Below are 12,888 nucleotides of genomic sequence, written 5' to 3' on the forward strand. Positions count from 1 at the left end.
ATGGATAAGAAAACTGTGGCACACTACCCATGATCGATAACCTATGCCCAAAGAATGGGTGTCACTTAATTAAAACATATGTTTTCTTTTTTATTGGTTAAACTTCTAAATGCGAAAATTCATGGTGACCATTTTGGGCTATTAATTAGTTGTTGATGTCTTTATAAATCTGTAGTAGTAATAATTTTCTTGTGAGCTCAAACAGATACTATAATAAATCTGGACAAATATAGAAAGGCCAAATGATTAAGAATATTAAAGAAGATTATTTTCGACCTATATGAAACGAAACTTATCAATAAAGCCAATTTTTTGGGGGAGCAATAAGGTTTTACACACGCAAATACACGTAGACACACACATGACAATCCACAATAGATTGAAGGGCACATGATGTATAAGATTCTAAATAAGCTCTCTCAACCATATATTTAGAAAGTGAGACAACAACAGTCTTGCATTCCATGATTATTACTTTAATAATCTTGTGGTTTTACATATCACTATTTGTTTGTATTTTATTTATTTTGGTGTGGGAGTTGAACTTTTGTTAGTAAAAAAAATTACAACCGACATGTCACACACTTTAGTGGGGTTGATATTGATATGCCATAAAGCAGCAAATAAACTTCTGGAGTTCTAATTTGGTGGAGGGTCCGGTTTATGTCAACTTCCTTCAAGATCATTGCCCATCAAATTTAAAATAAGATAATTACGATTATAAAAAAATTATAGTTACATGAAAAGAGACTCTTTTATAACTTCCTTTGTAAAAGGTTTCACTTTTGAGTTTTAGTGTATTGTTCAATGTATGGCGTGACCTAATAATTGATACGCACAATATATGGATGAATGTGAGTATTAGTTTGTTAGATGAATTTCCATGTATTTATAGGTATTTTAAAATAATATAATTATTTTTATATCGGTCTAATTAGGTCACACAAAGAAGAATAAAAATACTTCTAATTCAGTTTCGTAAGAAATTATGGGAGAAGTTGAGTGGCGCTTATAACCATATTGTTAAAGTAGATTTTGAGTGATGTCCTCGGTCATCCTCTTTTTCTCCTTTTAGTTATAAGATTCTAACTTTTAAGATATGCGAAATATTTTTTTAAGAATCAAGAGTATCCAGAAAATCATATGGATGCAAGTAGCCAAAAGAAATACTCCCTATTTACAAAATAAATCTTTAACCGCCAATTACTAAAGAAGTTTTAGACCAGATTTTATTGTCACTGCCAAACAAAAACGACTAAGAAATTTTAAAATAGGAGGCTAATTTATGTTTATAAATATACAATCAATGCTTATAAAACATTTTCATTATGGGTGTCCCAACTAAAATTAGGAAATGCAAATTGAAGCGTCATAGAAAAGAAAACGATTAAGATAATTTATCCTCAACTTAGGATTGCTTTCTTTTGCATCATAAACTTAGTTTTTAAAATTATCCAACACAAGTAATTGAGTCTTTGTTTTTTGTCCTTAAGCTTTTTTAGTGTGTGGAGGGTGCTGCTCTCGTCTCCATCGGTTCCATTGTAATGCAAATGCTCGTGAATTTTGAGAAAGAGAGTTGCATCAAATGTGTTCTCGCTTATCATTTTTATATTATTTTTAACTATTTTATACTCCCTCCGTCCCGCACTACTCGCACTTATTTCCTTTTTAGGCGTCCCAAGTTACTTGCACTCTTTCCATTTTTAGTAAAAAATTTCACCTACAGCCGTCATTTTTGACTTTCCTATACACTCATTCCTTAATCTCCGAGCCAAAAAGGAAATGAGCGAGTAGCCCGGGACGGAAGGAGTATTATTTTCCAAAACAAGAGCGAAAAAAAAAGTGTCTCGCTTATCTTGGGACGGATGGAGTATTAGCACAGGGAAACACTTGGAAAGACACATACTATGAATGCACCTCATAAAATTAATGATGGTTACTGCCAATCGAAAGTCTTCACGGAGAGACCCAAAGTGTTTTGCCAAAAGCCATCCTTTTCCAACAATGCAAAGGATGTTTATGCAAAATTGAGGGTTTGGGGTGCAGTAGAAGAGTTGTCTAAGAAGTTAATTGAGTCACTATCATCGTGACAATTGACAATTGACATGACCCAAATCGAATAGGAAAACATCTTGTTTGATATACACTTCTACCAAAAACTATGCTCTTTTCTCTAGTTGCGCACATGCCATTACTACACCAAATTAACAATCCTATAACTACCTTTTTGTTCAACACATTAATTCCATTTTTTGTAACTGTTTTTTCATGGAAAATGGTGGATCAATTTAAAAAAAAAATTGTTTCCAATACTATATGAATTTTCGTATCTAGCAACACACAATTGTTTATTTTGCTATTGGGCTCGCTTTATCTAGCTTTCTATAGCTAAAGATGTGAAGCAATAATTGATCCAAACTAATAGTACAAGCTTTTTTTAAGTCTTGTAATTAGTCCGAAATTATATTGGAGAACCACTTTTCTTACCGACTTCCACCACTATGAACTTTTAGTCTTCCCCAAAGACTCATAAAGGTTGTACAATACTCCTATTTACTAAAGAAACAGTTTAGAGGTTTGATATTTTGTAAATTACTTGGAAAATACAATTAATAATTGAATAAAGCGTGTGCCACCCACTGAACTAAGATTGCACGCTAATTGCCACTTTTCAATTTTCTATTTTCAACTAATTATTAAAGTTTGTAAATAACGAACTTTTTCTGTATATGAATGCGTCCATGTATGCAATATGGAGTACAATACATATGTCGTAACATACTTCATAGGTTACTTGAGTCATTTCTTTTTTCTTGTTTTGAATAAATAATACTAGTAAAATAAGAGAAAGAATAATATAGAGGAGAGTATTCTCGTTCGTATTTTCTGTCTCTCGACTTTAACTATTTATATGATTTTTTCAAAACGAGTAAAAAAAGAAGTGACTCAAGTAACGTGAGACAAATGGAGTATTAGAGAAAAGCATAACACGGCGGCATATTGTATTAGTAATTGATTAGGGGTGAAGTAATTAATTATGATGTGAATGCATATTGTAATAGAGACTGCTGTCCCCAGCTAGTTGCGATTATTGCATGTAATGTATTTACCGAATTTGTTTAATTACTTTTTAAAAAGATAATCATGGCCGACTTTTTTATTTTTCATATTTTCTCTTCCCTTAAATCATGTACTAACTATTGTTAATTTATGGCAAAAAAATGATGTCGGAATATTTTATTCTTGGACCAATTTTAGAAGGACCCGACGAATGCATGCCATAAAATTTGTCTGCAAATATTTGCTTTAAATAAAATAATATACTATGTCACATTTTTTCACGACAATCGGATCTCAAACAGTCAGAATGGTGTAGATGACAGCCAATAGAACTCTGCCAGGTGTATTTGAAGACAATGCCAACGGATTGGTGGACGATAAAAGAGCCAGAAAAGAAGAATTGTTTTCACTTGTTTCATTAATATCTTTACTATAGTATTTTTAAAACAGTGAATAATTACTGAAAACAGAATGGTATTAAAATTTATTTATTTGTAATAAGGAACATTTACTGTTAGTCAACTTAAACTTTCTGAAAACATGATTACATCAATTAAACTTTACGTATTGAGATTACATAGCTCTCGGATTAAGTAGATACCAACTTGTTCCTATTACTTGTTCAATTTTAACATCTTTTTCTGGTCTTCACTAATTGTCGTATTTAATTTTTTTATATAAATGAATATCATATTCTAATCATTCATTTTATTTATAATTATTATAAACTCAATAAATATAAGTATGATTCACATTCTACAAATTTTTTACTTTTTTTTGTCCTAATAATGTCAAGCAATTTCTTAGTACCTACACCAACTAACTATAAGACAATCAACATTTGTTTGTATCAAATTTCACAGAACATAAATAAATACCTGAAATAAAAATATCTTGCAGTCAATTAGTCATCCCCTATGGGAAATTTCTTAAATTAGAAAGATAATATAAAGTCTGCTTATTCATACTATACTAAAACTCGAATTTTCAGCTGGAATTTTCTCCATGTAGCTAAACACATTAACTCCTTTTTTCTGACATTTTGGCAAAAATATGTCAAAAAAGTAAACTCGACCAAAATTTGGACTGTTTTTGAACGTCTTCTCTCTCATAGCTGGCTATATATAGCATAGCGTCATCCTCACAATCTTCCCTGCTCTATTTACCTGTCAATTAATTCACAAACACAAACCAAAGGAATTGACCAACGTCTCATTCGGAACCAAAAAATCTGCATTTACTCTGCCCATTTTCCTGTACGTATATCCTTCTGTGTACGTATAGGTATTGGGATGATGGAACAGAACCACGTATTGTTGTCGGCATTGAGCGTCGGCTTAGGAGTCGGCCTCGGTCTGGCCTCCGGCTCCACGTTCGGCCGATGGACCTCTGCCTCTGCCGCCGCCGCCGAAGGCGTCACCCCCGAGGGAATACACCTCGAACTTCTCCGATTGGTTGTTGATGGAAAGAGCTGTGGAGTTTCCTTTGAGGACTTCCCATATTATCTCAGGTTAAATTTATACAAAATGATGAAGAATTTTTTTATGTGAATATATATATTGTAAAGTAGTTTCCATGGAAAGAATAAGCATTTCCTTTTTCCTTTTCTGTGCCTTAGTTTATGTTTTCATGCTTTATTTTGGTTTAGGGACTGTTTTCCTGCCAAAATTTGTTAGCATAGTTCAAGTCTTCATATCTAAAAAGATGTATGACAATTATATTCTCCCTAATAAATCTTAACCAAAATGTTTGTTTAGAATAAATGTGCTAACACCCCTGTCTTGATGAATTCGACAGTGAGCGAACGCGTCTCTTGCTAACAAATGCGGCTTATTTTCATCTTAAACACTTGGATGTCTCTAAGCACACTCGAAATCTGTCCCCTGCAAGTCGGGCTATATTGCTCTCTGGACCTGCAGGTAACACGTTGCTTCACAAATTTGCATTTTCCTCTACATTTCTTAAAGTAGTAGTAGTATTTCTTATCCTGTTCTGGCTTTGCAGAACCATACCAGCAAACGCTTGCTAAGGCGCTAGCTCATCAGTTCGATGCCAAGTTGCTGCTCCTCGATATGGCCAACTTTTCGCTTAAGGTGCGTTCATCTCCTAGAGATTTGTTCTTTCTTGCACATTTTCTGATCTGGTATTTACTTGTTTTTGTCAATCAACCACAGATCCAAAGCAAGTTCGGTAGCATCAATAAAGAGACTGTGAGTACTTGTTTTATTTACTAGATTAACTTTATGATGGTTGATAGGTGTTGTTGATGAACACTGGTCTTGTTGATCAAAAGAGTGGCCACATGAAGATGGTCGTAGTTTATCGAATATCCATGAACAATATAAATCAACCAATGTTAATGAAATCCAGTTTTCCTATTTTAGTCTCTGCAGAGGTCCATCTCTGAAGTAACATTTGAACGAGTGACCAGTTTTCTTGGTTCGTTCTCTGCACTTCCTGCAAGAGAGGACGACAGAGGTACAATATCAATCATGATGCTATTTTCGATTCATAGATATGAATTCAGATTTTCTTTATACTAGAACAGTCATATATGGTTGGTTTTCTTTATACATCTATCTATTTTAGCAACTAACAGTGTGTCACACTTTTCATTTTCTTGAAATGAAGCAATCAAAAAACCTCCACAGCATCGGAGAGCTTCCTCTGTCTCTTCAGATATGAGCAGCATCAGTTTACAGTCATACTCTTCAAGTGCAGGTTCAGTATACATTCTCCTAATCGCGTCTATTAATCTTTACATGCAAGTTTATGTCCAAATTTTTCAAGCATGTTGTCCAAGATGAGCCTAATTGCATATCATCTTATACTTGGTCCTTTTCACTTTCTTAGCTCCTTCTAAACGCTTGAACAGCTGGAGTTTCGATGAGAAGGTTTTTGTGCAGTCACTTTATAAGGTAGCTTCAGGAATCCCCTTGATCCCATTTTATGTGATCAAATATTTGCTTGCTACATCATTAAGGGAATGTCATTTGCAGGTGTTGGTTTCACTTTCTGAAACCGGTTCTATAGTTCTGTATATCCGGGATGTTGACAGGCTATTTCTCCAATCTTCTAGACTATATAAGATGTTCAGTAGAATGTTGAAGAAATTATCAGGATCAATCTTGGTCCTTGGTTCCCAAATGTTGGGCCTTACCGAGGAATCAAGGATAGTTGATGATCGGATTAGTCTGTTATTCCCTTACAATATCGAGATCAGACCCCCGGAAGATGAAACTAATCTTCCAAGCTGGAAAGCTCAGCTCGAAGAGGATATAAAGAAGATCCAGTTTCAGGATAACAGGAATCACATTTCTGAGGTACTTGCTGCAAATGATCTAGAGTGTGATGATTTAGGATCCATCTGTCATGCCGACACCATGCTTCTAAGTAACTACATCGAGGAAATCGTAGTTTCTGCCCTGTCATACCATTTGATGTCTAGCAAGGATCCCGAGTATCGTAATGGGAAGCTTCTCATATCATCAGTCAGGTTGGATATGAATAAAATTATTCATTTTATTATTTCTGTCCCTTATTTTGTGATATTGTTTTCTTAACTTCACTGCATATGGTGCAGTCTGGCACATGGATTAAGCCTTTTCCAAGAGAGGAGGAAGTTTGGCATAGATACCCTTAAATTGGAGGTAAATGCTGACTTATTCAAGTCTTTTCCTATCTCAATTCTGCTTTTCTGTGTTCCTAACTTTTTATTGTAATATTACCACTCATTTAACGGATCATGTTTTAACTACGACAGAATGCTGCTGGATTAAAGCTGGGGAGCAAGAGTGCACCGGAGAAATCAGCCGGTTCAACAAAGACTGATGCTGAGAATGCATCAGCCATTAAGGTCCCGGTAAGTCCTGAACACGAATCACGACACTGATCCTTAATGGAATAAATCGTTTAACTAGTCTGTTATTTTGGTGCTTATGCCAGGAAGTACCTCCAGATAATGAATTCGAGAAGCGGATTAGGCCAGAAGTCATCCCTGCAAATGAGATCGGAGTGACATTTGCCGATATTGGAGCTCTGAATGACATCAAGGAATCACTTCAGGAGCTGGTGATGCTTCCTCTTCGAAGGCCAGACCTATTCACCGGTGGGCTTCTCAAGCCTTGCAGAGGCATACTGCTCTTTGGCCCTCCCGGGACAGGAAAAACAATGCTGGCAAAAGCCATTGCCAATGAAGCTGGGGCTAGCTTCATAAATGTCTCAATGTCAACAATCACTTCAAAATGGTTTGGGGAAGATGAAAAGAACGTCCGAGCTCTCTTCACTCTTGCAGCCAAGGTTTCCCCTACCATTATCTTTGTCGATGAGGTAGACAGTATGCTCGGGCAGAGAACAAGAGTAGGAGAGCATGAGGCGATGCGGAAAATCAAGAACGAGTTCATGTCACATTGGGATGGGCTAATGACAAAAGCTGGGGAGCGGATACTTGTTCTTGCAGCAACTAATAGACCATTTGATCTCGATGAAGCCATTATTAGGCGGTTCGAGCGCAGAATTATGGTCAGCCTACCTTCAGTAGAGAACCGAGAAATGATATTGAGAACACTGTTATCCAAGGAAAAAGTGGAAGTCCTAGACTTCAAAGAGCTTGCAGTCATGACAGAAGGCTACAGTGGAAGTGATCTAAAGGTTTGTTTGGCTATTTGGAAATTGTTGAATTTGTTTTCTTTTTATATCTGCCATTAACATGGCTATTGGAAACAGAATTTGTGTGTAACAGCAGCTTATAGACCAGTCAGAGAACTCATAAAGCAGGAGAGAGAGAAGAAGGATAAGGTACTTCAATTTCTTACAAAAGGATCAACTTTTAACTCTCAATACATCAGTTTTCCACTAACAGCTTTGCTTACTCAGGAAAAGAAGCAGATAGATGATGCGGAGAGCTCTGAGTATGATTCTGCTTCCAAAGAAGAAACTAAAGAGGAAAAAACAATATCATTGAGGCCCTTAAACATGGAAGACTTTAAGCAGGCCAGGAATCAGGTAACGTGACTCCGCTTACCATACGAATGTATTTCTTGACAGCATGATCAATTTCTTGTTAGCGATATTTGTTTTATCCATTGCTCTGAACTTCATATTGACATGTCAAGTTTCATGATTAATCCATGATGGTGCAGGTTGCTGCTAGTTTTGCTTCCGGGGGCTCCATAATGGCTGAGCTTAAGCAATGGAATGATCTCTACGGAGAGGGGGGTTCGAGGAAGACAGAGCAGCTATCTTACTTCCTCTAGAACATCGCAAGTTTGCGTGTCAAAACATTCAACGGTTTTTAGTTCTTGTCGAACGTTGGAATTGCTTGAGATAACCACGGGATTTGGTCTGCATCAGCCTCAGGGGATTTTTAATGTTTTGATTCGTGTTGGATTTTGCAGTTTTTACATGCTTATTTGTGAAAAATGTAGGCTTGGATACAGTAGCTGTAAATAATGCCATATATAGAACATCCATGCGGATTTAGCCATTTGTTATTCATTTGTGTGAATTTGAATTAATAGTAGTATGAAATATCAGATTTATCAAAATTCCATTTCCTCTTTTTTAATTTATTTGCTCTAAACAAACATTAGCTAAGGATCTACTCCTCTGGTAAATACTGAATCATCGAGTGATTTATTTGAGACTCCATATCTCACTTATTTTGTCGTGTTAATACATCAAGAAGATAGAAACTTTAAAGCATTTTTTGTTACACAATATCCCTATAACACCTTTTTTCATCTCTTCATTGACTGCATACACAACAGCAATACAAAATAGTATGAATAAATAATGCAGAGGCAGAACTACATCGTAACATCAAATTCAATACAAAATCTGAATAATCTATACAACCTTTTATAAAGTTTAGACAGATAACTATTAATACCACTTGGTCGATTGGATGTCGTACAAATTTTAAATAATGCAGAGACAACACAAATAGAAAATGCCTAATAAAGTAACGCACATGTTTTTCCATTAGGAACCCACAAAAAACAAACTGGTGCAAACATGGGTTCTATAAGACCAAGTAAGTTGTGAAACTAATCAAAGCAGCACAGCGACCCAACAGATTTACTTTCACATAGCAACACACCTCCAAACGGTTTACAGGAACTTCTTTTCCTTCAACGGCCCTCTCGGAATTTTACTCAAGACCTGGGAACTGAACACAGCGTATTGTTTCTTCAGCTCTGCCTCAGCTTTCTCGGCAAAAGCGTCAACCTGATCCTCATATTTTTCATAAAGCAGAGGCACTGAGTGCAACAAAAGGAAACCTGTTTTTGGAGGGGAAAACATTAGTAACTCAAGGAGAAAACTCGATTAAGAAAATGTGGTCAATTAGCCATGCACTTACCGACGTAGAACAAGGTGAGGAAGTTGAGGCAGCTTCCCAGTATAGAAAGAACCCATAGTCCAGCAATCACCTAAAAGCACATGACCCCCCAAAAAAACAATTAAGTTCTTAGATGTGAATCAATCTTCACACATTTCATACGAATCAATACGCCAATCACTCAAACATTCATAAATGATTAAGGGCATGATAAGATTAACATACTGCAAGGAAGCTCTTCACATCTTTCCCTGATGCAATATCTCGGAGGATGGCAAGAGCAAAATTGATTTGACTCCGGAATGCAGAAGCTACATCCCGTACAATATCCTCAGGAATAACAACTTCAGGGATTCTAGGTGGAGATCTGAAAAGCATGAGAGAGGAAGTAAGTTGCCTGTTCTAGAGCACAAATTTAAAAAAATTAAAAAATGAGTGCGCGTAGGTTGGTCAGTAAGCATACTTTTTTATAAAAGAGGCTGCATTAGACCACAGAAAAACGATTGCTAGACCAAGAATCAGGATATGGCACACTAGCGCTAGCAAATGGTATTCAAGCAATTCAAAAAGCACCCAAATCACTGTCGCAACACCAAGAACGCCGGCAGATACTTTCTTGTCCCTCCATAAGAAAATATCAGCAGCTGCAAGAAAATTCAATCAAGTACAGACTTGTAACAATACAGGTGCATAGGAAGAAACAATACGTCAGATTGACATCTTAACTTCATATCAGTCAAATACTGGTTTAGTTCATATGTTCCACAAATAATGCAACCAAAAGGATATCCAACACACACATACCAAACTCACTATCTACTAATACGACTTCATTGAAATTTTTACCCAAAAATGAATACAAAGATGTAATGCACATTATGTTTTCCATTTGAACAGCCTAATGGCAGCAAAAAGAGCACGTTGTTTCTTAATCCAGCATACAGTTTGATACATTAGACAAAAACAGATTCGTTATTCAACTATCGTGAAGTTAACATTCGGTAAGAATATGAACAGAACAAATAATCAGGTATCAAAGCATTTGAGGATCTGGAAATAAATGAACGAGGAAATAGCACTTCCTAAAACAATTAGCTAAAGAGAAGAAACTACAGCAGAGCTCCTAATTCTTGTCATTTTAACTTCAAAGGATTACACTCAAAATTTGCTTGTTATCAGGAACTTTTTTCGATAGAACATCCATTTCTCAAAACAGAAAACTACATGGCATATCAATTCATATGTAAACAAGTGAATCAATAGAAAAACATAACATCCATCTTTTCTCACTCACTCACTCACTAATAAACAAATATGCTAATTCATACTAATAGAAAAAATCCAATCCCTAAATTTATTCGTATCCACAAGTAAATAAATCATCAATTAAAGTAATGAAACCTAAACACTTCCCTCCAAAAACACGAACAAATTCCCCAGTTTCAATACTGACATATTTTAGATATGTCAAACACATAGTTTTTAGAGTACCAAGAGTAATAAAAAACAATCTAAAAATTCCAAATATAATGTCATACGTTTTCCACCGCCTAGAACCTTGTGAAGGGGCTTTTCACGGCCGAACAGGCGATAGATCTTGGACTTGACGGCGGATGCAGCCGATTTGATGTCGTTATCGCCGTCAGAATCCGATGACGATGAATCAGCATCGTGCAATTTCTCCGTGATCTTATCGATCAGAGATTCAGATTCGTGCTTCTCATGCTCGACGGTGTGCTCAGCCATCGATTCCAAATTCCGATCTCAGTCGCCGCCTTACGATGATTTCAATCAATATTTCAGACTTTTTCCGAGAGGTATTGTTTCCTTGAATGAGATTGTACAGATTTATCGACATTGAAAGCCGAGTGAATTTTAAAAAGTGATGTGATGGTCGTTCGGAGTAACGGAAGTCCAGAAAAGAAACGTTATGATTTAACGGACGTTAGGTTTAAGATAACATAATTCGAGGATATCATCATCATGACTTAAATCTTAAAAAAGCCTTGATTCTAAAAAAAGGCTTAAATCTTGCATAAAATTTGAAAACAACAGCAATAGCAATAACAATGAATTGCACTTAAATTTTTGATATATATAATCGAATATCAATTTTATTATATCACGCCTCTCTATGCAGTATTGCCTAGAGGTGCCCACGGTTCCGGAACCGAGGGTTTCGGTTTTGGAAATTGCCGAACCGGAACTGAACTGCGAGGGTGTTTCGCTGTTCCGGTTCCAAAATCGCCGGTTTCGGTTTCGGTTTCGAACCGGCCATTTTTCAGCCTTTTTTTTTTACGGTTTTTCAAGGTTCCGAACCGTCAGTTTTTTGCAGTTCCGGCTTGGTTTTACGGTTTTCCGTGGTTCCGGTTTGGAACTGTCCGGAACCGACACGGTTTCGATTCAAAAAATTTTGAACCTAAACTGAACCCCAGTTCAAAAATTGACGGTTTCAGTTCGGGTAAATTCTCACGGTTTCGATTTTAACCGCCGGTTCGGTAAACCTTGGGCAAGTCTAGTATTGCCCATATAAAGACATGGTTTGATTTGTAAGATATTCTGTTTAATTGATTACATTTTTAATAATATTACCCCACTCTATGCAATATTGCGCACTAAAGGTATGGTTAAGTAAAACCTCTCTTCTAATTACTATCAACAATGACTAATCATTTTATAGTTCTGAAATGGGGTGAGAGGTGATGTGAATAAAACTTATGCGGCCCAGGCCAACTTATGTTATGTAAATGATCTAAACCCATATAATATGTAACCAATAAATCCATCTAAACTTTATGGTAGCGCATTCAGAATTACTTAGATATGATAATGATGTGATACAATATATAGAATAAACTAAAATGAGAATCGTTTAAGATTAAATTAATCAAATTGGTAGAAGTGAGAATAATTATGAGATACAGTAATACTCCATAATTTTGGTAGTAATGGAGAAGAGGCATGAATACTAACACAAGCCGAACTGTTGAAAAAAAAATAACTGAACACCATATAGGATTAGATATGATATTCAGTCACAATCAAACCACACCTATTACCTATATGGAGTATCTATTAAGTAGTAACTCATGTTACATAAAATTGTGATCAAAATTCCACTGCTAAAGGTAAAGGCCCCATGAATGTATTAAACAGGGAGTCCTATTAAATTTCAACTAATCTTTTATGAACCGAATAAGCACAAGAAATGGAATATAAACCCAGATAAAGCCACTCATTCAGCAAAGCAACTCAATGGCCTAATAAATGATTAATCACAACCTCATACGTATAAACCTTGTAAATGCGATCTATAATTAAATCGAAATCAAGAACTCCTGGTAGATTCATCTCAGAATAATTCAACAAGTAATTAAATGGAATCTTAATACCATATCCTTACACTACATAAACCAGTTCAAATTGTTAACTGGTTAAAAGATAGGGGAAGTAAAGTAGATATTGATGACTTACCTTTGATTCCATGA

At 35.8% G+C, this 12,888-nt stretch overlaps 2 protein-coding genes across 3 annotated transcripts; one reads left to right on the plus strand and one right to left on the minus strand.

Annotated features, from left to right (window-relative positions):
* The first annotated feature begins 4,207 nt into the window (after window positions 1–4,207).
* On the plus strand, window positions 4,208–8,606 carry LOC121794666 (peroxisomal biogenesis factor 6-like). 2 transcript variants are annotated; one of them, XM_042192940.1, is made up of 14 exons: window positions 4,208–4,570; window positions 4,858–4,979; window positions 5,065–5,153; window positions 5,235–5,270; window positions 5,445–5,538; window positions 5,692–5,781; window positions 5,914–5,978; window positions 6,060–6,556; window positions 6,644–6,710; window positions 6,824–6,922; window positions 7,006–7,710; window positions 7,786–7,857; window positions 7,936–8,064; window positions 8,202–8,606. In XM_042192940.1, exons 1-14 carry the CDS (start codon window positions 4,353–4,355, stop codon window positions 8,313–8,315), a joined length of 2,397 nt encoding a protein of 798 aa, XP_042048874.1. In that variant the 5' UTR covers window positions 4,208–4,352; the 3' UTR covers window positions 8,316–8,606. The 2 variants fall into 2 exon arrangements, with proteins under 2 accessions (XP_042048874.1, XP_042048873.1); XM_042192939.1 differs by having other exon boundaries at window positions 7,786–8,064.
* Window positions 8,607–8,868: 262 nt separating this feature from the next.
* Window positions 8,869–11,254, minus strand: LOC121794667 (reticulon-like protein B2). The gene is made up of 5 exons (XM_042192941.1): window positions 10,939–11,254; window positions 9,864–10,044; window positions 9,626–9,767; window positions 9,422–9,491; window positions 8,869–9,341 (listed from the first exon to the last, which is right to left on the minus strand). The coding sequence occupies exons 1-5, from the start codon at window positions 11,144–11,146 to the stop codon at window positions 9,172–9,174; spliced, it is 771 nt and encodes a 256-aa protein (XP_042048875.1). The 5' UTR covers window positions 11,147–11,254; the 3' UTR covers window positions 8,869–9,171.
* Between the last annotated feature and the right edge of the window lie 1,634 nt (window positions 11,255–12,888).

This window comes from Salvia splendens, chromosome 3, assembly GCF_004379255.2.
Source record: "Salvia splendens isolate huo1 chromosome 3, SspV2, whole genome shotgun sequence".
Taxonomy (NCBI): Eukaryota; Viridiplantae; Streptophyta; class Magnoliopsida; order Lamiales; family Lamiaceae; genus Salvia; species Salvia splendens.